We start from the raw sequence: 25853 nt of genomic DNA on the forward strand, positions 1-25853 counted from the left end.
GCTTGCAGAATCATGTTTGAGTGGCCCTGATTTCTGTGTGGTAGCTGGCTTACCCAGAAATAGGTTCTGAGGCTTCAACTGGCTGCAGTCGGGCTGTGGCCCGCTAGAGGGAGCAGAGGAGCCGAGCGCGGAGAGCGAGGAGGCTGCGGGTTAAGTGAGCGAGCGTGCTGTGCGCGCCGGGGGAGGAGGAGGGCTTGGGGGTGGCAGCCTCGGGCTGCTCCACCCTCCCGCGGTCAGCAGGTAAAGGGCGTGATTGCAGTCCCTGGGGAGGGAGTCCGCGCTAGAACACCAATTACAAACCACAGGCTTCCTGCTCTAGGGAGGAGATCCCCAAGGAAGCGCTCGAATCCTTCCGAACTCTGCGAAGTCCATCCATGGTTCAGAGATACTGCCTTCTCTGGGATCTTTCTGTTCCTGGCAGTAAATTGTTGCTGTTATATTTGCTACTCGGCTTCTTTCCTCTTCCAAGAGCTGATCATTTACTATTCTATTCGGAGAGGAAAAAAAAAAAAGAACCTCTGTTTAGGGGACTTCAGAAATGATGTCGGATCTTCTGTAAATGGTTTTAGAGTCCTTGGGGACGGTAGCTCTCATCCTGGAATAAATTTCTGCGTTTGACCTGCATGGATTACTTTTTCAGGCTGCGGAATTTCTCGACCCCTACCTGTAGTGTGGGATACATGGTTTGGTTGCAGAGTAAGAAGGTGGAAGAATGAGCTGTACTTGGTTAAGCAGTTCAAATCTATTTTGAGCAGGATCTATAAAAGCATAATTGAATTCGGTTCACCCCCTACCCCGTGGATTCCTGTGGGCCCGACAGCGCAACAGGTTTGCAGATTTCTTTTGAAATCCTTTTATTTTTCCTCCTCCCTCAGCCTCAGCAAAAGAAAAGAATGTAACAGGTTCATGTTCAGTTTTCAGCACGTATTCTGAAGACTTGGGAAGACTTTTAAACTTGACCTCAGAATGCAGCACGCTTTGTGGGTGAAGTGCATACTTATTTAAGGGTACACATTTTTAAATCGTATTCTATGTTTTTATAAAGGCCCAGATTGTCACATGAGCCTAGGAATAATGCAAATCTATTCTACTCAGGCGTAATTGTATTTTTTTTTTCAGGGTGTTCTACTTAGAGCCTGTGACTAATCACCTTCCTACTCCCCCTATCTTTTGCTCTCCACCCCCTCAAGGAATTTGAAAACGTGTTAGGAATAGTCCTTTGTTTTTCTTGTGGATCTGGAAGATTGCCGATAAGGTTTGGATATTAAAATAGTTTCCAAAAGCATGTTAGAGAAAACCAGAGTGCTTGGCATTCTCAAGCAGGAGAATCAAATCTGGAAACCCTAAGAGAAAAGGGAAAATGGATAGAAATACGAATTTTCACTGGGAAAAGTAACTGAAAAATCAACTTTTCCAAATATTCTGATTATGATACTTGGAAATGTTATGATGCTCGGTGCCTCAGTTTACCCTGTAGTCTGTCAAAGATATAAAGACTTGTGCCTCATTTGTAGGCACTTTTGGTAGAACACACAAAAACAAGTTGAAGTTTAGGAAAAGTATATAAACGCAATGGGCCTGGAACTTGGGCTATGCTGAAATTCAACTTAATGTGGAAACTTTTATGAATATATGTGCTAGCATCTTAGGTCATCTCTCGAGGTGTGGCCTGAATTTTTTAAAAAATTATCATTCCGTCTCTCCCCCGTATTAAAAAGAAAACCCCCTTGTGGTCTTTACTCATTTACAGTTGACACATTTTGTGGCTCCCTAAATGCCATCTCTTCGTTTTCTGAGCCGGAGTTCTTCACTGTCTCCTCTGCTGCATGGCCATAGCTGTTTACCTGACCGTGGTTTTCATCTACATCGGGGTTAGTGCCTCTACTTGATGCATATGGAAGACCAGCACCAAGTGATCTGACGTCGGAAACATTCCCATTCAGTCTCAAGTTTGGAAGTTTCAAAGACAAGTGGTGGCATCTCTCTTCCCCGTGAAGATGAGAGCAGTTGACATACCCGCAGCTGAAGTGGGCTGAAAACACCCTCTTCTCTGCCCACTCAGGAATGCCATCCAGTCTTGGGGATATACCTTAGGAAAAAGAAGGACTAGGTTTTCTGAAACTGAAGCCTAAGTTCTCTTTTCCCTGCCTTTCTCTGGATCTGAGAAGCTGCGGGTGGTGCCAGCTAGTGGAAGCAGTATGTATGGCCGCTTGCTGGAGCTGGTAGCATGAGTGGTGGCCACCAGCTGCAGCTGGCTGCCCTCTGGCCCTGGCTGCTGATGGCTTCCCTGCACGCAGGCTTTGGACACACAGGACCGGTACTTGCAGCAGCGCTGGAGACTGAAAGATCAGCAGAACAGAAAGCTATTATCAGAGTGATCCCCTTAAAAATGGACCCCACGGGAAAACTCAATCTCACTTTGGAAGGCGTATTTGCTGGTGTTGCAGAAATAACTCCAGCAGAAGGAAAATTAATGCAGGCAAGTATAACTTTATTATTTCACTTTCCATCTGTTTGTAGCATGTTGTCTTCTTGTCTGGCAAATCCAATATCATACAAGTGCTTCTGTTTGTTTCTAGTTGTTTGGTCTGGTCAGGATATTGCCTTATTGGCACTCTGTAGCAAATTCTTGTAATCCAGAAGAAATACATAAGTTCTATATTTTAGTAGGTTGATTGCTTATTTTTAACTGGTATTGCATAGCTTTGGTGTCTACATAATAAAATCTTTTCAAGTGATGTATTTTGGGTACTATTTTTTTGGTAGATGAAATATATAAGCTTATATTTAACTGACCTAAGGAATATATTTTACATCCTGTTAAAATTTGAAGGCTGATTTTTAATGGTCAGTAGCACCCTGAAATTCTAGAATGCCCTTGGAGCATATTTGATTACAGTGTCACTTTTAAAATTCAGTCAAGCTTGAATGCTATGGCTGGCTTTATACCACGTGTGGCACCCTATTGCTAAGCCCAAAATGGAGAGGACTGGATTACAAAATGGACACAAAGTGTGAACCTGCCTCTTGATCTTATCCTGTCTTATCTACACATAATTTTGTCATTTTTCAAAAAGTTAATTTAACATCTGGGTTTTTTTTTTTTAATTGACCCTCAGAGTTTTTCTGACACATTTTCTTAAGCTTCCAGACATGTCTGCAGTGAAACCACAACCTATTCTTATGTGTTGAATTTGTGTACTGTCTGGGGCCATAGCCTTCCTTAGACCGAGTGTTCATTTCCCGTGGTGAAGACAGAGCTTTAGAGGGCTGAAGAGTATCCTACAGCCCTACTTCATATAATGGTGTTGCTTATGATTAAAATTCATTTTGTAAAATGGCACTTCTTGCAGATCTAAAAGGTCTAAAAGGTGGTCCATCCCAGCTTCCAAACTCAGAGTTTTGTTTTGTGATATGTATGGACTATGAGTTGAACCAAACTATTATATGAACTTAAACCTTTTCTTTACTTAGAGTAAGAAGGTAGGAAAATGAAATAAACTGCATAATTATTTTTCAAATTAGTGGGGTTTTTTTTTGTTTGTTTGTTTTTGGAGGTAGGGTCTCACTGTAGCCCAGGCTGGCCTCAACTCACAGCAATCCTCTTACCTCTGCCTCCTGAATGCTGGGATAAAAGGTGCACCACCACATCCGGCTCTTCATTATAGTTCTTTGGCTGTATTTGAAAGCTGGGGTAAATGAGGTAGCTGAAGAATTGGATGAAGTAGAGGGTTCTGCTGTTCAGAAAGGCAAACTAGAAAGAATATTTCTGAAAAAAAATGGGGTAAGATTTCTTTGGATAGGAGTCCATCATGTAATAGAATCCTAGGATGTAATTAGGAATATTTAGAAGTTGAAATCACAAGTCACTTGAAGTATAACAATTGGAAAGGAATCTTGTCCCCTGAGCCTGTCTCATTAATTAATACCCTGAAGGATGAGGTGTGTTCTACACTTTAAATTTTAGAAGAAGTAATTTTTCTATAAAGCCATATTTTGTTAGGGGCCAAATAAGCTTTGTGTTCTGTATCCTGTGTGACTGTTCCATAAAACATTTCCCTATTAATTTCACAGTTGTTGACTTTTATTATCATAAAAGTCATGTAAAGTTAATGCAATTTCATGAAGGAAAAGTAAAATGACAAGTGTAAGTTGGAATTCTTGTTGCCATTCATTATTTTATAAATCTTTACCATATTTTCTCTTATTCTACCCTTTTTTCCACTTTGACACATCTTTTTTTAAAAATTATTATTTATTTGCAAGGAGAGAGAGAGAGAGAATGAATGGACATGCCAGGGCCTCCTGTTATTGCAGTTGAACTCCAGATGCATGTGCCACTTTTGTATCTGGCTTTACATGGGGACTGGGAAATTGAACCCAGGCCGTTGGGCTTTGCAAGCTAGCACCTTTCACTGATGAGCCATCTCTCCAGCCCCACCCTAGAAAATCCTGATAATCCCTTAAAAAAAAACAGCTATTAACTTTGTGCTTATTTGCTTTGTGTGTGTGTGTTCTTTTTGTGTTTTTCTATTTAATATTTTATTTATTTATTTATTTGAGAAAGACAGAAAGCAGCAGAAAGAAGGAGAGAGAGAGAGAGAGAGAAAGAATGGGCACTGCAGGGCCTCCAGCCAATGCAAATGAACTCTAGATGCATGTGCCACCTTGTGCATCTGGCTTATGTAGGTCCTGGAGTATTGAACCTGGTCCTTAGGCTTAACAGGAAAGCACCTGAATGTTAAGCCATCTCTCCAGTCCCCGTTTTTTGTTTTTGGAGGTAGAATCTCACTCTAGCCCAGGCTGACCTGAAACTCACTCTGTAGTCCCAGGCTGTCCTTAAACTCTCAGCGATCCTCCTACCTCTTCTTCCCAAGTGCTGTATTAAAGGAGTGTGCCACCACACCTGGCCTTTATCCATAATTTGATTAACTGTTCCAAAGAACTGCAGTGTGTTGGGGACATTTAGTCTATACATCTAGAGTGTATACACTATATTTCAGATTTACTCGCCATGGCTAACCAAGCCTTCCACTTAGCTGACTCTGTTTATATCTCCTAGTTTTGTGCTTGGCTGAACTTTACTTTCTTGGTAGATAGCTATACCCTGATGACCCTAATGTCATAAGCAGGTAATCCCAGGCATGAGGCCACCTATGAATTATTCTAGATACATGTTAAGCTTGGTTGTCTCCGAAGATGCAATTGGGTCTTTGTAAAATTGGGGTGCTATGCACTGGAAAATTTAAAGGAATGAAAACTGACCTGGAAAAAAAAAAAAAAAACTTACTATGGTTTCTAGACTTCCCTGTTGTTCCCAGTTAATTCAGCACACATGTAATTTCATCCGGACCAAGTTAACTGGTCTTTCATGTGTATTACATTGTTAACTTTCCTTAGAGAGCGTGAGCCATCTCATAGCAATGTTTTCCCACTATGCTTTCCTAGTGAAAATAATGAAAAAGATCAATAGTTGCCTCTAAAATAATTTTGCAGAGCTGGAGAGATGGCCTAGTACTTAAGGCACTTGCTCACAAAGCCTAAGAACCCAGGTTCAGTTCCCCAGAACCCACATAAGCCAGATGCACATGGTGGCACTTGTGTCTGGATTTCACTAGCAGTGGCAAGAAGCCTTGGTGTGCCCATTCTCTCTTCCTTTCTCTAATAAACAAATAAAATAAAATATTAAAATAAAATAATTTTGTTTGTCTCCATGCTATCTGATGGTTGCACACACAAGAGCCTCAAAGCCAAGCTGTGATGGATTTTTGTTCAGATTCTCATCCCTCGCCTCTTTATATTTAGATTTCTCTCTGCCAATAGAATTTGGGTTTTTCTTTTCTTTTCTTTCTTTTTTTTTTTTTTTTTTTTTTTGGTTTTCCAAGATAGGGTCTCACTCTAGCCCAGGCTGACCTGAAATTCACTATGGAGTCTCAGGGTGGCCTCGAACTCATGGCGATCCTACTACCTCTGCCTCCCCAGTACTGGGATTAAAGGCGTGCACCACCACGCCTGGCTGGTTTTTCTTTGTTTTGTATTTGGTTTTGTGTGGCGTGTGCACATGCAGCTGGGGCTTGAAACTAGGGCCTTGCCTATGTGGACAAGTACTTTACCTTTGAGCTGTATATATAGATCATAGTGTCTTCCTTGTGAGGAATGTTCTAAGTTTTAAATTGTAATATTCTCAAAGAATTAGAAAAGTTCAAAGAGGAAATGTCTTTACTACCCACTGCCATCTACTCCTCATGTCTTCTCTGTTCTATTCCAGAACTTCTCATCTTAATTCTGACCAGTCTTGAAAAGTTACTATTTTGCTGGAGAAGTATTTCTTTGCATCACCATATTACTATTTCAAATCCTTGTACAGATTTGCTGTTGTCCTTGAATTGTCTTATTCTTATGTTTTTTCCTCTACTTGCCAAAATCTTCCTCTCTTCTCTTGAATAGTTTTTACCTTTTATTTCTTTTTTTCTTTTTATATTTTTGTCTATTTTTATTTGTTTATTTGAAAGTGACAGAGAAAGAGGCAGAGAGAGAGAGAGACAGAGAGAGAGAGAATGGGCATGCCAGGGCCTCCAGTCAGTGCAAACGAACTCCAGACACGTGCGCCCTCTTGTGCATCTGGCTAACGTGGGTGCTGGGGAATTGAGCCTTGAATCGGGGTTCTTAGGCTTCACAGGCAAGTGCTTAACCGCTAAGCCATCTCTCCAGCCCCTTTTATTTCTTTTTTTCTTCACTCAAAATATGTATTTAGGATAACCTCCCAATGCTGTTCTGATCAGTTTTTCTTTTACGAGCTGGGTGGTTTGATTCAGATGTTCCCTCCATAAACTTAGGTGTTCTGAATGCTAGGCTCCCAGGTGATGAAAATTTTGGGAATTAACGCCTTCTAGAGGGAGTATATTGTTGGGGACAGGCTTATGGGTGTCATAACCAATTTCCCCAAGCCAGTGTTTGGCACACTCTCCTGTTTCTATCGTCCACCTTATGTTGGCCAGGGGGTGACGTCCACCCTTAGCTCATGTCGACGTTTTCACTGCTATCGTGGAGCTTCCCCTCAAGCCTGTAAGCCAAAATAAACCTCTTTTTTCCCACAAGCTGCTCTTGGTTGGGTGATTTCTACCAGCAATGCGAACCTGACTGCAACACTAGCTATTTAAAAAACCAGGTCAAGGGCTGGAGAGATGGCTTAGTGGTTAAGCACTTGCCTGTGAAGCCTAAGGACCCTGGTTCGAGGTTTGATTCCCCAGGACCCACGTTAGCTAGATGCACAAGGGGGCACACGCGTCTGGAGTTCATTTGCAGTGGCTGGAAGCCCTGGTGTGCCCATTCTCTCTCTCTCTCTCTCTCTCTCTCTCTGCCTCTTTCTTTCTCTCTCTCTCTGTCACTCTCAAATAAATAAAATAAAATAAAATGTACAACAACAACAACAAAAAAAAAAAACAGGTCAAGTTAGGCGTGGTGGCACATGCCTTTAATCCCAGCACTCAGGAGGTAGAGATAGGAGGATTGTTGTGAGTTCGAGGCTACCCTGAGACTTTGTAGTGAATTCCAGGTCAGCCTGGGCTAGGGTGAGACCCTACCTCGAAAAACCAAAAAAAAAAAAAAAAAAAAAAAAGGATAAAAAACCAGGTCAAAATTACGACTTGACCATCTTCTGAGCAAGAGTCTCTTACAAGTTCTCAGAACGAGGAGAGGTGGGATCTTGGTCCTGTGCAAGTGGGTTGCTAACTGGGCAGGCCAGCCTGTTTGCTGTCATAAGAACATAATATTCTGAGCCGGGCGTGGTGGCGCACGCCTTTAATCCCAGCACTAGGGAGGCAGAGGTAGGAGGAGCGCCGTGAGTTCAAGGCCACCCTGAGACTACATAGTGAATTCCAGGTCAGCCTGAGCCAGAGTGAGACCCTACCTTGAAAAAAAAAAAAAAAAAAAAAGATAATATTCTGTGTATCCCCCGCCCCCAACATTTTGGGGAAAGATGATGTGGTGTCTGCCTTTCTCAGTAACCCCACTTCTGCCTGCAGGCGTAGCCACTGTTGTGCCTCTGCTTCTCGCTGCAGCTGTTTTTGGCACCATCTGCATTAGCAAAGAACATAGTTAGCTGATAACTTGAAAACCTAGTAAATTATAAGTTTATTTTGGTTCTTCCCTGTTGGTCTTTCCTAGAAAATGAGTTCAAGATGGCAGCATTTTTCTTCATATACTCTGTTATGATTTTTAAAAAATAAAGGTTGAAGCCGGGCGTGGTGGTGTACGCCTTTAATCCCAGCACTCGGGAGGCAGAGGTAGGAGAATCACCAAGAGTTCGAGGCCACCCTGAGAATACATAGTGAATTCCAGGTCAGCCTGAGCTAGAGTGAGACCCTACTTTAGAAAACCAAAAATAAATAAATAAATAAATAAAGGTTGAAGCTTATGCTTAACAAACAAAAACAGCAACAACAATAATAAAAAACAAGTCAAGATCTGGAGAGATGGCTCAGTAGTTAGGGCACTTACCTGTAAAGCCTACCAACCTGGTTCTATTTCCCAGTATTCATGTTAAAGCCATATACACAAAGTGGGACGTGTGTCTGGAGTTCCTTTGCAGAGGTTAGAGGACCTGGCATGCCCATTCTCTCTGTCTCTCTTCTATCTCTCTCTACTTGCAAATAAATAAATAAAAATTTATAAAACAAAACAACCAAACAAACAAAAACAGGTCAAGAGCTGGGTATAGGGATACAGGACTTTAATGCCAGCACTCAGGAGACTTAGGTAGGAGGATTGCTGAGTTTGAGGCCAGCCTGGGGCTACAGAGTGAGTTTTAGGTCAGCCAGGGCTACAGTAAGACCCTGCCTGAAAACAAACAAACAGCAACAAAAACCAGGTCCAGATAACTTTCTAGATCTCTTAATTACTTGGTAGTGAATTATGAAGAAGATCACACGATAGCGACTACAACTTGTTTTTATTCTCATATGAATATATTCTGTTTCCTGGTTTATGCCATTGCAGATACAGAATGTACTGGAATTTAGGTATTTTCTCACTTCCAATCTCAATTTTCTGGCTTGTTTATCTCTCATCAGTGTTCATTTCTATTACTGTTTGATTGTTTTTGTTTTTTGAGGTAGGGTCTCATATTATTGTTATCTACTAACATTATTGGTGCCACTTCTAATAATGATGGTTGTCATATTTTCTTTCTAAGCATTACTTAGACAATGCAAAATCTCCTCAGAGCAAAGGAATAGGAGGATCTTAATGCAGCACAGGAAGGGAGTCACCGTACCCTAAGTATCACATTCTTCCTGCTCAGCTGGTTGTCCTGGATTTTCTTAGACTCCCAAGATAAAGTTATGATCTGGATTAGAATGCACTGCCTTGAGGCTTCAGACCTAGAACGGGAGCAGTGAAAACCTCCTGGACTAATTCCCCTTTGGACAATATCTCTGCTTCCCACAGTTACCCCTTTATTTGTAGTCAGCACCTGAAGACCAGTGACAGAGAACACATCTGATGTGACTAAACTACAACCCAAGGAATTGAGTTTTCATTCTGATGCCATTCCTAAGTAGCTGTGTGATTTGGGACAAATAGCTTTTACTTCTTTCTAGGTGTTAGATTCCTTGTCTGTGAGATTGAGGGATTCAAATATAGTAAATACAGCTGATGCTGGGCACTTTTCGTGTATTAGCTCATTGAGTTCTCATAGTCACGTTGCGAGAGAAAGAGCTCAGTACCTTTGTTTTTTCTATTTTATAGATAAGGCAGTAACTGCTGAGGTAATAACTAGCATTAACAAGTGACATAGCTGGAGCTGCAGAGCCGTGGTTTTCCACCTCTAAAATTCCATACATCTAAAAATGCCACACACGGGCTGGAGAAATGGCTCAGCGATTAAGCGCTTGCCTGTGAAACCTAAGGATCCTGGTTTGAGGCTCGACTCCCCAGGACCCACGTTAGCCAGATGTACAAGGTGACGCATGCATCTGGAGTTCATTTGCAGTGGCTGGAGGCCCTGGTGCGCCCATTCTCTCTCTGTCTGTCTCTGCCTTTTTCTCTCTCTGTCTGTCACTTTCAAATAAATAAATAAAAATAAGTAAAAATGCCACACACTACCAGAACACCAGAGTGACATTTGTATAATCAATGTCCAAAGCAGAAAAAATGAAAATGCTGAGTACCATTTTTCTGGTGGATCCAGAATACATATTATTCCACTACTTCTAAGAATCTTTGCATGCCTTCTATGTTCTCTTGTTTGGTTTACTTTAGAAGGATATGAGTCAATCAGAATCTGTATTCATTATCTCCTTGTTTTAAAATGGTCTAATGAGCTGGAGAGATGGCTCATCAGTTAAGGTACTCACCTGCAAAGCCTAAGGACCCAAATTCAATTCCCCAGTACCCACATAAGCCAGATGCACAAAGTGGAGCGTGCGTCTGGAGTTTATCTGTAGTGGCTGGAGGCCCTGGTGTGCCCATTCTCTATCTGCTTCTTCCTCTCTCTCCCTCCCTCTCTCTCTCAAATAAATAAATATATTTTTTTAAAAAAAGAAGGGAAATAGTTTTATGGGCTGGAGAGATTGCTCAGCAGTTAAGGCACTTGCCTGTAAAGCCTAATGACCTGAATTCAATTCCCCAGTATCCACATAAAGCCAGATGCATGGGGCTGGAAGAGGTGGCTCAGTGTTAAAGTGCTTGCCTGTAATGCCTAAGGTCCCAGGTTTGATTCTCCAGTGCCAATGTAAAGCCAGATGTACAAGGTGGTACATGCGTCTGGAGTTCATTTGCAGTGACTAGAGGCCCTACCTAGCACGCCCATTCTCTCTCTATCTACCTCTCTCTTTCTTTCTCAAATAAATAAATATTGAAAGAAAAAAATAAAGCCAGATGTACAAAGTGGCACATGAATTTGGAGTTCATTTGCAGAGGCTGGAGGCTCTGGTGCATTCATTCTCTCTCTCCTAATTCTCTGTGCTTGCAAATAATTTATATATATATATTTAAAGTCTTGAGGGAGGGAATTAACGTGGGATATTTTTTATAATCATGGAAAATGCTAATAAAAATAAAAAAAATAAAAAAAAATAAAGTCTTGGAGCCAGGCGTGGTGGCGCATGCTTTTACTCCCAGCGCTTGGGAGGCAGAGAGAGGTAGGAGGATCACCATGAGTTCAAGGCAACCCTGAGACTACATAGTGAATTCCAGGTCAGCCTGAGCTAGAGTGAGACCCTACCTCAAAAAAACAAACAAACAAAAAAAGTCTTGGGCTGGAGAGATGGCTTAGCAGTTAAGGTGCTTGCCTGCAAAGCCCAAGGACCCAGGTGTAATTCCTCATTACCCATGTCAGCCAGATGCACATGATAGCCCATGTGTCTGGGGTTTATGTGCAGTGGCTAGAGGCCCTGGCATGCCCATTCTGTCTGTGTCTCTCTCTCATAAATAAATAAATTAAAATTTAAAACATAGCCGGGTGTGGTGGTGCACGCCTTTAATCCCAGCACTCGGGAGGCAGAGGTAGGGGATCACTATGAGTACAAGGCCACCCTGAGACTACATAGTGAACTGTCGGTTAGCCTGGGCTAGAGTGAGACCCTACCTTGCCAAAAAAAAAAAAAAAAAAAAAAATTAAAACAGTCTTATGATGATTCCCAATATCAGAACTTGAAATAGCATGAGTGTAATTGACATGGCCTTAAGCTTGAGTTCTTTGTATACAGATTTCAGAGTAGATTTTGTTATTGTACTTTGATGCCAGCCTTTAAAAGAAGTACAGAGTAAACATTCAAGGTACAGTCAACTCTCAGTTATTTATGTTAATGAAGGTGCAGAAAATCCAATTAATTAATAATTGACTTTGGAATGAGTCAGAAGGACACCATCAGACAGAATGTGAGTTCAGATAAGATCCCTGCCAAAGCCCTCTGCATTTGGCTTTGTTAGAAGCCTGGCATCCACAGGAGAGAAGCTGCAGGACTTTTTTTTTTTTTGAGGTAGGGTCTCACTCTAGCCCAGGCTGGGCTGGAACTCAAAGTGATCCTCCTACCTATGACACCCAAGTGCGGGATTAAAGGTGTGCATGCCACCACGTCTGGCTGGAATATTTTTATTTATTTATTTATGAAAGGATGTGAGAGAAAGAGGCAGAGAGAGAGAGAGAGAGAATGGGCATACCAGGGCATCTAGCTTCTGCAAATGAACTCCAGATGCATGCTTCACCTTGTGCATCAGGTTTTACGTGGGTACTGAGGAATTGAACCTGGGTCTGTAGGCTTTGTACGCAAGCACCTTAACTGCTGAGCCATCTCTCCAGCCCATACCTGGCTTTTAAATATAACTTTTGTTTACAAAACAACACCTAGAATTCACTCCATGGTCTCAGGGTTCTCTCGAACTCACAGTGATCCTCTTATCTCTGCCTCCCAAGTGCTAGGATTAAAGGTGTGTGCCACCATACCTGGCAACTCCATATTTTTTTTTATTTGTACACCTTCTTTATTGCAGCAGTAGTCACAATATCACATACATACATACATACATATATATCGTATGTATATGTATGTTTTTATTTAATAGAAGACTAGGAAAATGGACTCTGTGGAGAGGAGAAATATGGAGAAAGGAGAGCTTATGAGGGGCCAATTTGGTCAACCTGTGTGATATACTTGAATGAAAATGAAAGCCAGGGCTGAAGAGATGGCTTAGCACTTAAGGCGGTGGCCTGCAAAGCCAAAAGACCCAGGTTTGGCTCCCCAAGATTCATGTAAGCCAAATGCACAATGGGGGTGCTTGCATCTGGGGTTTGTTTCAGCAGCTAGAAACCCTAGTACGCCCATTCTCTCTCTCTTTCTCTCCCTGCCTATTTCTCTCAAGTAAATAAATAAAAAATAAAATATTTTTAAAAGAAAATGAAACCCATAACTGTGTCCAGTGAATCTATAACAAAACATTAAAAAAAAAACAAAAACCTTACTGGGGCCCTGGAGAGATGGCTTAAAGGTGCTTGCCTGTGAAGCCTAAGTACCCAGGTTTGATTCTCCAGGTCCCATGTAAGCCAGAGGTACAAGATGGTGGATCTGTTTGGAGTTCGTTTACAGTGGCTAGAGGTCCTGGCATGCCCATTCTCTCTCTCAGTTCCTTTCTCTGTCTTAAATAAAAATAAATTTTAAAAAACTTACTGAGTAAACATAGCACATAACTTCCGAGACAATACAGAGTGTATAACACAGGGTTACATGTTGTCTGGCTGCTGGGGGAAGCTGCTATGAGGACCTTTCAAGTACCAGTGATGTTTCCTCTAGGCTAGCAGAGGAGTGAAGTAGCAAGGTTTACATAATAAGAAGTCTTCATTGTTTTAGTTTTTTTTTTTTTTAATTTTATTTATTTATTTATTTGAGAGCGACAGACACAGAGAGAAAGACAGATAGAGGGAGAGAGAATGGGCGCTCCAGGGCTTCCAGCCTCTGCAAACGAACTCCAGACGTGTGCGCCCCCTTGGGCATCTGGCTAACGTGGGACCTGGGGAACCGAGCCTCGAACCGGGGTCCTTAGGCTTCACAGGCAAGCGCTTAACCGCTAAGCCATCTCTCCAGCCCATTCATTGTTTTAGTTTTAAAAGATAGCGTCTTGTTCTATTCCAGGCTAACCTGGAATTTGCAAGCCGAGAGAGCTAGAGAAAAGAGAGACAGACAGACAGACAGAATAGGCACGACAGGGCTTCTAGCCACTGCAAACAGCCTCCAGATACATGTGCCACTTTGTGCATCTGGCTTCACATGGGTCCTGGGAAATGGAACCTGGGTCCTTTGGCTTTGCAGGCAAGTGCCTTAACTGCTAAGCCATCTCTCCAGCCCTATTTTTTTTTATTTTTATTAGCATTTTTCATGATTATAAAGAAATCCCGTGTTAATTCCCTCCCCCCCCCACACTTTCTCCTTTGAAATTCCATTCTCCATCATATTACCTCCCTTTAACAACCATTGTATTTACATATATACAATATCAACCTATTAAGTACCCTCCTCCCTTCCTTTCTCTTCCCTTTATGTCTCCTTTTTAACTTACTGGCCTCTGCTACTAAGTATTTTCATTCTCACGCATAAGCCCAGTCATCTGTAGCTAGTAAATTTTTTTTTTTTTTTTCGAGGTAGGGTCTCACTCTAGCCCAGGCTGACCTGGAATTCATTATGGAGTCTCAGGGTGGCCTCGAACTCCTGGCAATCCTACCTCTACCTCCCGAGTGCTAGGATTAAAGGCATGCGCCACCACACCTGGCATTGTTTTTGTTTTTTGAGGTAGAGTCTCATTCTAGTCCAGGCTGACCTAGAATTCACTATGTAGTCTCAGGGTGGCCGTGAACTCATGACGATTCTCCTGCCTCCTGAGTGCTGGGATTAAAGGCATGCATCACCACGTCCAGCTCATTATTTATTTATTTGAGAGACAGAGAGAGAATGGGCATGCAAGAGCCCCCAGCCACTGCAAACGAACTCCAGTGCATGTGCCACTTTGTGTACCAGCTTTACATGGGTACCGGGGAATTGAACCTGGGTCCTTTGGCTTTGCCTGCAATCACCTTAACTATTAAGCCATCTCCACAGCCCAACTCCATATTTTCTTTTTGCAGTACTAAAGGTATTTCTAGAGCTTATGGTTTCATTTGTCTTTGTTTTAAATTTAAATTTTTATTTTTTGGGGGTTTTTGAGGTAGGGTCTCACTCTGGCTCAGGCTGACCTGGAATTCAAACTCTCGGCGATCCTCCTACCTCTGCCTCCCGAGTGTAGGGATTAAAGGCGTGTGCCACCACACCCGGTTTGTCTTTGTTTTTTAATAAAAAGTCTTTGTGTTTTGTTCACTGGACTTTTTTAGACTTTCTTTGATTTTTTTGGTTTCTCTTCCCTTCATGTGCTAAGTGTGAGCAGGATAAACATGTTATAAATGAGCGGTATATTATAATCACAATGTTGGGGTCCAAAGCTGATAGCAGGGTATTAGGGAAGAATGTGAGAATGATATTCATTAAATTTAGGCAGCAATTTTCTCACAAAAAGCATAAAATGATTCACAGACACTTGCCAGCCAGATAAGAACAGGCAGTAATATTTATTCCATTTTACAGGACACATATTGGAATGAGGAGGCAAGAACAGAGGGCTGGAGAGATGGCTTAGCAGCTGATGCACTTGCCTGCAAAGTCTAAGGATCCAGGTGCGATTACCCGGACCCACATAAGCCAGATGTACAAGGTGGTGCATGCATCTCGAATTTGCTGTGGCTGGAGACCATGGTGTGCCCATTCTCTATCTGCCTCTTTCTCTCTCAGACAAACAGAGTTGAAGCCGGGTGTGGTGGTGCATGCCTTTATTCCCAGTATTCAGTTTAGGAGACAGAGGTAGGAGGATTGCTGTGATTTCGAGGCCAGCCTGAGACTACATAATGAATTCCAGGACAGTCTGGGTTAAAGCAAGAACTACCCTTGAAAAACAAAAACAAAACAAAACAAAAACAAAAACAAAGAACAGAGTTGCACAGAGGCAGACCCACCTTATAGGAGATGGAAGAGAGTAGCCCAGTTTTTTTAAGGTATCTGAGAATATAAACTTTTTACAGTGGTCATTTATATTGTGTGGAATTCCTAAATAGCTAAAATAGTACCTAAGATATCTTCCATGTGACTTACATTGCTCAGTTTTTGGTCATACCTGTTGATGAAGCAGTTTACTAACTTTATGACTCCAAAAGCACTATAAAGGGCTCAGCAATTATAGGTGCTTTTTTTTTTTTTTCAAAGCATTACAACCTGGGTTTGATTCTCCAATATCTACATAAAGTCAGATGCACTAAGTGGCATATGCATCTGGAGTTCGTTTGCAATGGCAGGAAGCCTTGGCATGCCTATCCGCATTCTCTCTTTTAATGAGAAAGTGTGAGAGAGAATTGGCACACCAGGGCCTCCAGCCACTGTAATTGAATCCCAGATGCATGCCATCCTGTGTGTATGTGCAACCTTCACGCTTGCATCACCTTGTGTGTCTCACATGGGGTCTGGAGAGTTGAATATGAGTCCTTAGGCTTCACAGGCAAGTGCTTTATTTAACTGCTAAGCCATCTCTCCAGCCCTCACTCTGTCTTTCTGTCTGTTTTTTCTCTGTCTCTCTCAAGTAAATTTTATATCTACTTTAAAGCACTATGAAATAATGCACTGGCCTGCATGAGTTACTCTTTTGAGAATTATCATGATCAAAACCAGTCTTACAGTGACCTGTGAGACTCATGATCTGTCCCTGCTCCTCTTCCTTTCCCCTGAACTCCTCATCACTTGACTTTAGCCACAAGAGCCTCTTTGCTGTTCTTTTAAAGTTAGACCAGACAGAAGCTGGGGAGATGTCTCTGATGTTAAAGGCACTTGCTTGCAAAGCTTGCCAGCCCTGATTTGATTGCCCAATACCCACGTAACATCAGATACCCAAAGTGGTATATGCATCTCAAGTTTGTTTACAGTGGTTGGAGGCCCTGGTGCACCTCTCTCTCAATCTCTCCCTCTCTCTCTCTTCCTCTCTCAAATAAATAAATAAACAAATACATTTTCAGAACAAAAGTTAGATCAAACATTCCCACTGCAGGGCATATCTACCCATTAGTCCCATGATCTTAATCATTTATGACCCAGATATTTTCTTCTTTTAGTCCCCCAAATGTCACCCCTAGGTGTCACTAAGGGCCTTAATGAAGACTTCCTACGAAGGTCTTCAGGTTATAGTGAGACCCTACCTTGATAAAAGAAAAAAAGTAGAGCCGGCCTGGTACATGCCCTTAATTCCAGAACTGGGGAAGCTGAGGTAGGATTACCATGAGGTCAAGGCCAGCCTGGGCTAGAGTGACCCTGCTTTGAAATAATAAGTAGAAAATAGTTGAAGACACTGATCTTGACCTCTGGTGCACATGCATATGTAGACATGTGCCTGTATACCGTGCACACATGTATGCCTGCATACATAGGAACACACACACACCCCACATACATATACATGCAAAAAAAATTTTTTAAATGAATTGGGGCTGAAGAGATGGGTTAGTGGTTAAGGCACCTGCAAAACTAAAGGACCCAGGTTCGATTCCCCAGGACCCACATAAGCCAGATGCACAAGGTGATGCGTGTGTCTGGATTTGTTTATAGCAACTAGAGGCCCTCCCATACCCATTCTCTCTCTCTCTCAAATAAATAAATAAATAATAAAATAAAAAAGAATTGTTTGGTCTTATATTCTCATGACCACATTTCTTTACTTATTAGCTATGTATTGGAATTAAATTCTATGCAGTTTTCCATTGCTACAACAAAATAATTTTGGCAAGGGAGAGAAGTAGATGGTATTCCATTATGAGAAACATATATACTTGTCTGTCAAAGTTCAATGTAAGAAAAAAAAAAAACAACCCAGCTCATTCTTTTTATTTTACAGATAAAGAAATGTGCCCAAAGAGATTAGTGCATCAGTTATCTGCTAATCTATTGCTCTTATTGGTCAGTATTTTAAAAACTCCTTTATTTATTTGCAAGGTAAGAGAGAGAGGGAGACATAATGGTCACACTAGGGCCTTTAACCCCTGCAATCGAACTCCAGATGTACCACCTTGTGCATTTGGCTTTATGTGGGTGCTGGAGAATCGAATCTGGGTCCTTGGGCTTTGCAGGCACATGCCTTAACTGCTAAGCCATTTCTTCGGCCCTTTTTTGTTATTTTGAGGTAGGGTCATGCTCTAGCCCAGGCTGACCTGAAATTCACTGTGTAGTCTCAGGCTGGCCTCAAACTCCTACCTCAGCTTCCCATGTGCTCGAAGTTAAGGTGTGGGGCACACCTGGCCAAAAAGCATGTTTTAAAACAAGCAAACCAACAACAACAACAAAAATGCCTCATCACAATTTAGAATTACCTTATGTGGTTCATATGTCATTTATCCTGCCATTTAAAAAAACAAAACACTACAGAGGCTTTCGGAAGTCTAGACCGAGACTCTCACCATGAGTGAAGCTATGGCTTCACCGGATTCTAACACTGTGCTTCCCCCGCTAAGCCCCGTATGCTGCCGCAGGGGTTAAGTCAGAGGACATGAGGAGATGCCAGTTAAATAATTGAATGCCAGGGCTAGAGAGATGGCTTAGCGGTTAAGCGCTTGCCTGTGAAGCCTAAGGACCCCGGTTCGAGGCTCGGTTCCCCAGGTCCCACGTTAGCCAGATGCACAAGGGGGCGCACGCGTCTGGAGTTCGTTTGCAGAGGCTGGAAGCCCTGGCGCGCCCATTCTCTCTCTCTCCCACTATCTGTCTTTCTCTCTGTGTCTGTCGCTCTCAAATAAATAAATAAATAAATGATTTTTAAAAAGTTTTGGGGGGGGGAAGTTTTAATAAAATAATGGAATGCCAAGGGGAGGTGCAGGCCTGAAAGCATCAGAACTGCAGGTTTTAGTTTCTCCCAGGGTCCTTTAAAGTGTCTGTGGTGGGCTGAAGATGGCTCAGTGAGAGAGCACATGCCTAGCATGCATGAGGCTCTAGGTTCAATCCCTAGCACCACAAGGAAGTAAAAGGGAAATACAGAATTAAACAAAACAAAATGACTGATAATTCAGTCTCAAATTCCCTGAGATTGAAAAAACAAACAAGGTACATTAAGAGTTAACCCAAGTAACTTTAAGTAAGTAGTTTACAGATAGAGAACAATAGCCCAAGCAGCAGCCATATCTTTTTTTTGTTTGTTTTATTTTATTTTTATTTTTTTTTTCATTTTTCCAGGCAGAGTCTCACTCTAGCCCAGATGGACCTGGAATTCACTATGTAGTCTCAGGTTGGTTTCAAGCTCATGGTGATCCTCCTACCTCTGCCTCCCAAGGCTAGAATTAAAGGCATGTGCCACCACGCCTGGTTCCCCCCTCTCCCCAACCTGACCTGGAATTCACCATGTATTCTCAGTGTGGCCTCAAACAGTGATCCTCTTACCTCTGCTTCCTGAGTGCTGGGATTAAAGGTGTGCACTAGTACTTTCAGCTCTAAAAATAATTTAAAATTTTTATTTATTTACTTATTTTCATATGTGTGTTTGTGTATGTCCGTGCCAGAGCCTCTTGCTGCTGCAGTCAATGCCGGATGCGATGCATGCACCACTTTTTGCATTTGGCTTTAAGTGGGTGCTGGGGAATTGAACCCAGGCCTTTAACCACCGAGCAACCCCCCACCAAGCCCCCTCTGGTGTTACATTTTAGTTTCTTTAGTTTGTTGAGAGCCCTTGTTCTTTCATCAGAGCCCATTCCTGCTCCTGTGAAGGAACCATATTTACTTCAATCACTAACCAGTGCCTCCGGGAATCTAATCTAACCTTTAGAAAGTACTGGAAGATCCGGAGATAATCTAGAACCAGAGTGAGCCACAGGAGTAAAAGGTGGATCTGATCCTAAACTAGTTGTGAACTTGGATGAGTGCAGATAAGCTGAATAATTGCACAAGATTTCAGAACAGTTGGTAGGTGCTCATGCATGGAACGAGGGGAATGGTGCGCAGGCATGACGGCATCGGAGAGAGTGGAAATGGGGCCATCTGATTAGTAACTGTGCCTTATTATTAAACCGTGACTTTCGGCATTGTGTATTCCCAGAGTTGGAAAACTTCCGACCGCAGAAAAAGAGAAGGGCTGCCGCGCAGTTGCCGAGGGCCCTGCAGTAGACACAAAAGCGCCTTCTGAGAGGCCTTGGGCAGAGCAGCCTGTACAGGCAGGCCTGCTCCTCTCAAAGACTGGGAATCAGATTCTTTCCCCAGGGGGTTTCCAACTAGTTTGCACTTCAGAAAAACCTTTTCTTTCTCTTGCTGTTCACGCCCTGCAAAGAATTTTCTTCTAACCAAAGAAATTGTTTTATAATCAAAGATCCTTGTCCTTAGTTGTTGGACATCAAAGGAAGCTTGGGGGAGACTGAGGGATTATGTGAGGGCCTAGCATTGATTTTGAATGCAAACTTGCAACATTAGCAAGTCCCCCAAAGCTTATACCAGGAGCTGAGGGAGAACCTAATATAACTAAGTTTTTATTCTCCCTTGGTTCAATGTTCTCCACTTTGGTACAAATGAGGTGAGTTCTTCTATTTGGACTTAACTCATGAATGTTTGGGGTTTTGGAGGTACAGACTTAACACCCTGTGTTAATTGCCCTTTGAAAACTTGGTACTTGGAGACGTAGATGTTATGGATAAACTTAAGTCCAACAATAAAACCCCTCTTCTCTAACCTTAAGTACTTCAACTCCTGGGAACTTGGGTTTCAGGGCACTTGATGATATCACCAAATGTTGGGAGCCACATTCTCTACATTCCCTGCTGTCTCCGAGGTGTTGGTGATGTCATTTTCTCCCACAGAGGAAAACCTCAGCACCCTAAGGGCCTGAACTCGGGGCTTGGCAGCTGAATGAAGGAGGAACTTGCTTTTGAATTTAAACTAATTGAGTCAGGCGTAGAGGCCCATGGAGCTTCAGGTCTGGCATTAGCCTCATCTCAAACATCATTTAATAAGAATTAAGATGGGGGCTGGAGAAATGGCTTAGTGGTTAAGGCACTTGCCTGTGAAGTCTAAGTACCTAGGTTCAATTCCTCAATACCCATGTAAGCCAGATGCACAAGGTAGTGCATGCGTCTGGAGTTTACTTGTAGTAGCTAGAGGCCCTGGCGTGTCCATTCTCTTTCTGTCTGTATCTGCCTCTTTCTCTCTCTTAAATAAATAAATAAAATATATTTTAGGGCTGGAAGGGACACATGCATCTGGAGTTCATCCGCGGTGGCCAGAGGCCCTGGCACACCCATTCTCTCTCTTAAAAATAAATTTAAAAATATTTTTTATATTTTTAAAAATCTAGCTGGGTATGGTGGCGCACGTCTTTAATCCTAGCACTCAGAAGGCAGTGGTAGGAGGATCTCTGTGAGTTCGAGGCCACCCTGAGACTACATAGTTAATTCCAGGTCAGCCTGGGCCAGAGTGAGACCCTACCTCAAAAAAAAAAAAAAAAAAAAGAGAATTAAGATAGACTTTTTCCCCTCCAAGTAACAAGTAAGAACAGAGATTCACTTAATATTTTGTTATATTACTTTGTAACATTTATGTAGGGCATTGTTCTCAGAGATTTCTGTTGCCTTTCAAATGTCCTCCTAGTCCATGAATTTTCTAAGCTTTTTGGAAATCCACTTGTAGATTATCATTTCCTTTATGGAGCAGATCAACAACAAACAAGGCAAACACAATGATGGATGGAGCAGATTTCGTCAGAATTATTCCCAGAGCAAAGTACATTCATGTTATTTTCATCTGGGCTCTGTGGTTATGAACTGAAGAGAGGATTTGCTCTAGAAGATAGGTAGTGATTGGACATAGAATTCCAGGGGGACCCATGACTGCTCACATGCCCGAGAGTGGCAGCTACCAAGGCTCCCCACAAGGCTTCTGTGAGCATTCTTCCCAGAGCCTTCTCATGGCAACTTTCTGGTAGTGAGCCTACATTATCCCTCACAGAGGCTTGCCCTAAAGACTGACCTGATCAGAATTGTGTCCGTCATTGCTACTAGAAATAATCTTTCATGTTTTTACTCTGTCTGAACTAACATGCTGTAGTTTTTTGTTTTGTTTTAGAAAAAGTTTCTTTCATGGAATCCTCAACTGACCATTCTCAGAAGTTTTCAGTGTGCTAGTTTGGTCCAGGAAAGTAATGCAGAATGTGTCAGGTAAACAGGATTTACCAGTTTCATTCTGCTCAGCAGTGAAAACTTGCCTATGCAGGCATTAGATTATAGGGTTCTATTTTGTACATTAGGAATATGTGAGTACAATTCCCTGAAATAAAAAGAGTTATCCCTTTAGTTGAGATGCAGACACAGGGATGTGAAGAAAGAGGGAAGAATCTTGCCAACCTTCAACTCTGCTTTCCTCCTCTTGTTTCTCCCAACTGTACACTGGAACCAAATTCACATTACAATATCAAATGCTTGAGTTTCTCAAGCAGTGTCAATCTTCAGGGCATGGGCCGGGATTTCACTTTGTGTTTCCATTTTGATTGTTTTGTTTTCTAAAGGGAAGTTTGAGTTGGAGACTGTCTGGCAGGATTCCACCCTTCTACCATACCACCTGCCCTGGCAGAGACAATGGAATCAAAAGTCAAGTTCTTTATGGCTGCACCTGCCTTGTAAATGTTGCCAGAAGAGCCGATTTTTCTCCTGTAGCTAAACTCCACAGAAACTATAATAGTACTTGGCACCCAGACAGCAGGAGTGTGCCCCAAAACTTAGACGTCCAATTTCAGGTAGACTCCAGTTCCCTAGTGACTTCTTGGGTATGTTGGCGTGGCACGCAATGATTATTTTATTGTTTATCAAATGGAGGAGATGTAACTTTCTGGTTCACCTAGTCTTCAAGACTTATAAGAACTGACTAATGATGATGAATCATTTTTGTGCAGTTCTGTATCTGCTGAACATGGCCAAGTGTGATCTACCCACTGTAAAGTAGGCCCGTATTCCAAAGTCAGACCACCATGCGGGGTCCCCAGGGAAGAGGAGCCACCATTTTCCGTGATTCTATTCTCTTTTCAGAAATGCAGGTCATCACCAGGCATGGTGCCACATTGCCTTTAAGCCTAGCTCTTGGGAGGCAGAGGTAGGAGGATTGCCGTGAGTTCTAGGCCACCCTGAGACTACATAGTGAGTTCCAGGTCAGCCTGAGCTATAATGAAACCCTACCTTGAAAATCAAAAGCCAAACAAATTAAAAAAAAAATGCAGGTTATTTTCTTGGCCTCCACTTGAAAGCTCCCTGGTTAGGCAGTTGTTTGGGAGGCAACAAAACCATTTTTCCCCTGTTTGAATTATCAGAGTGTTTTTTGGGTTCCCTCAGGGCAGAATTATCTCCTTATCTTCTAACTTTATACATAATGGAAGCCTTCTGGGCTAAGAACATAATTTCTATCACCAATCAAATAACTGAAGATAATATGCCCTCCAAAATGGTGCTATTTGCATAGTATCCACATATAATGATATAATATGATAATAAGGCATGGACCGTGCTCTGAGTGAGTGGAGGCATCCTATAGTGAGCAGAGTTCTCAGTCGGCTTGTATTTTAATCTTATCTCTGATCCTTCTTAGTTTTATGACCTTAAGGAAAATTGTGTAACCCCTTTGAGCTGTGTCTTCATGAGTAAAAGTGGGATAGCAATAAGAAATGGCCTGGCAACCTAAAATAAAATTGTGTGTGAACCAGGTGTGGTGGTACACGCCTTTAATCTCAGCGTTCAGGAAGCAAAGGTAGGAGGATCACTGTGAGTTTGAGTCTAGCCTGTGACTACAGAGTGAGTTATAGTCAGCCAGGCTTAGAGTGAGACCCCACCTCAACAAAAAAAAAAAAAAAAAAAAAAAAAGGAAAAAGAAATAGTGTCTTTGAAAATTGCACTTGGAAAGTGTTATTATTATTATTGAGATAGGATCTCACTCTAGCCCAGGCTGACCTGGAATTCACTATGTAGTCTCAGGGTGGCCTTGAACTCATGGTGATCCTCCTACCTCTGCCTCCCGAGTGCTGGGATGAAAGGTATGCGCCACCATGCCCGGCTTTGTTTCTTTTTTCTTTTTTTTTTTTTAACATTTTTATTTATTTGCTTGTAAGCAGATAGAGATAGAAGAGAGACAGAGAATGTGCACACTAGGGCCTCTAGCCACTGCAAATGTCTGTGCCACGTTGTGCATCTGGCTTTATGTGAGTACTGAGGAAGTGAACCCAGGTCATTAGGCTTTGCAGGCAAGTGCTTTAACCACTGAGCCATTTCTCCAGCCCCCACCTCATGTTTTAATATGTCTAAAAATAGTAAAGCTTTAGCTTCAATTTTTTGTGGGTCAAAAGACTGCTTGTGGGTTGGAGAGATGGCTTAGCAGTTAAGGCACTTGCCTGCAAAGCCTAAGGACCCAGGTTCGATTCCCTAGTACCCATGTAAGCATAAGGTGGCGCATGTGTCTAGAGTTTGTTTGCAGTGGCTAGAGGCCCTGGTGCACCAATTCTCTCTTTCTACATATACACATACACACACACACACACACACATATGTGTGTGTGTGTACCTGCCTCTGTCTCTCGCAAATAAATAAATAACATGTTTTAAAAAAAAAGACTGTAATATCATAGAGAATGGAATTTCAAAGGGGAAAGTGGGGGGGAGGGAGGGAATTACCATGGGATTTTTTTTATAATCATGGAAAATGTTAATAAAAATTAAAACATAAAAAATTTAAAAAAAAAAGACTGCTTAAGTGTTACCGTAGAGCAGCGCAGGTAGGCTTGGAGGATGACTGAAGTGCGTGACTTCTGGGCTGGGAACTGCAGCTCTGCTTCTGCCTCCCTTGTGCTACCATGAATCACTTGTCTGCCTGGACCTTTGAACATGTGGCTAGTCTGCCGTGCTAATGACCGCCATCAGTGAGGTGATCACTCACCTGGAGGCCAGCTGCTTTCTACCTGGAGGATCCGGGTGCCCACATTAAGTTGTACTTTTACACCTCCCCCTTTTGAGATTCTAGAGTATTCCTCTTCTTTGGTGCTCAGAACCTGCTTAAATTGGGCGTGGTAATGCACACCCCTTTAATCCTAACACTAGGGAGGTAGAGGTAGAGGTAGGTAGATTGCTGTGAATTTGAGGCCACCCTGAAACTACATAGTGAATTCTAGTCTAGGTCAGCCTGGGCTAGAGCGAGACCCTACCTCATAGCAAAAAAAAAAAAAAAAAAAAGAGCTGGGCGTAGTGGTGCACACCTTTACTCCCAGCACTTGGGAGCCAGAGGTAGGAGGATCGCCGAGAGTTCAAGGCCACCCTGAGACTACATAGTGAATACCAGGCTGCCTGGGCTAGAGCGAGATCCTGCCTCAGCGCCCCCCCCCCCGCAAAAAAAAAAAAAAAGAAAGAAGAGAAAGAGAGGAAGAAAAGAAACAATTGCACAGAAGCTTAGGCTTCCTGTGTGTCCCCAAAGGCTGGAAGAGAATGAGCTCAGAGCTGTGACGGGGACTCATTCACCCAGTCCATTTTGTGTGCTGGTCCCAACATGTTCTTTGAAAGTCGGCAGATAAATTTCTGTTGCCTGCTTGGAAATTATCTCAAGTCCCCAAGACTCTTGGTTCTGAGGAAAATTGAAGCAGAATGAGAATAAACAGAGTTCTAGTCACAGTAGCTATAAATATTTATGGCCTTTACATAAGTTTTAGTTAAGACCATCCTTTCAGCCATCCCTAAGATAATATTCTGCAAGATGAAAAATATGTATTCAGTGTTTTGTAACTTTACCAATTTGAAGCCTGTTCCTAAAACAGGTAAATAATGGGATAAAGGTAATTATGGGTTTCCTCATCTTTTCTACTTACCTGTTCCCTGTCATGATTAAACACACACATCTTAGAACTCTTTTGGAAACAAACTCAATTACCATTATTATCCTTTCAGCCCTTCATGGTATTATAACTCTTTTCAGTCACCAGTGGGAGTTAGGAGAGGTGGGGGGGGTAGAGCTGGGGGCGCGAATATTTCCCCTTTTATTGGTTTGGGGTAGCAGCCTCCCTCGCTAAAGACACTTTTGGAGGAAGACTCTTTTTCTTTTTCTGCCTGAGGCCTAATAAAGCTTAGTGGACAAATGCTGCAGAGCATTTGAAGCGCTTTGAAATCAAGGCAGGGCCAAATACTCAGTATCACTGTTATTATCATGAAAAAGGAAAGCCCAGCATGTGATGTTTTGGGTCACTTCCAGCGGTCTTGTTTGATGTTTATGGTTCCTTTTTGGACCTTTACCTCTTGATATCTTTATGCATTTA

At 42.3% G+C, this 25853-nt stretch overlaps 1 protein-coding gene across 1 annotated transcript in view; it reads left to right on the forward strand.

Annotated features, from left to right (window-relative positions):
• The first annotated feature begins 288 nt into the window (after positions 1-288).
• Rnf43 (ring finger protein 43) overlaps positions 289-25853 on the forward strand; it is a 106364-nt gene continuing 80799 nt past the window's right edge. The window contains exons 1-2 of the mRNA XM_004669957.2: positions 289-828; positions 1751-2479. Of these exons, the coding sequence (XP_004670014.1) occupies positions 2228-2479 (252 nt within the window). The 5' untranslated portion in view covers positions 289-828; positions 1751-2227. The remainder of the gene's footprint in view (positions 829-1750; positions 2480-25853) is intronic.

The sequence above is a fragment of the Jaculus jaculus genome, chromosome 9, assembly GCF_020740685.1.
Source record: "Jaculus jaculus isolate mJacJac1 chromosome 9, mJacJac1.mat.Y.cur, whole genome shotgun sequence".
Taxonomy (NCBI): domain Eukaryota; kingdom Metazoa; phylum Chordata; class Mammalia; order Rodentia; family Dipodidae; genus Jaculus; species Jaculus jaculus.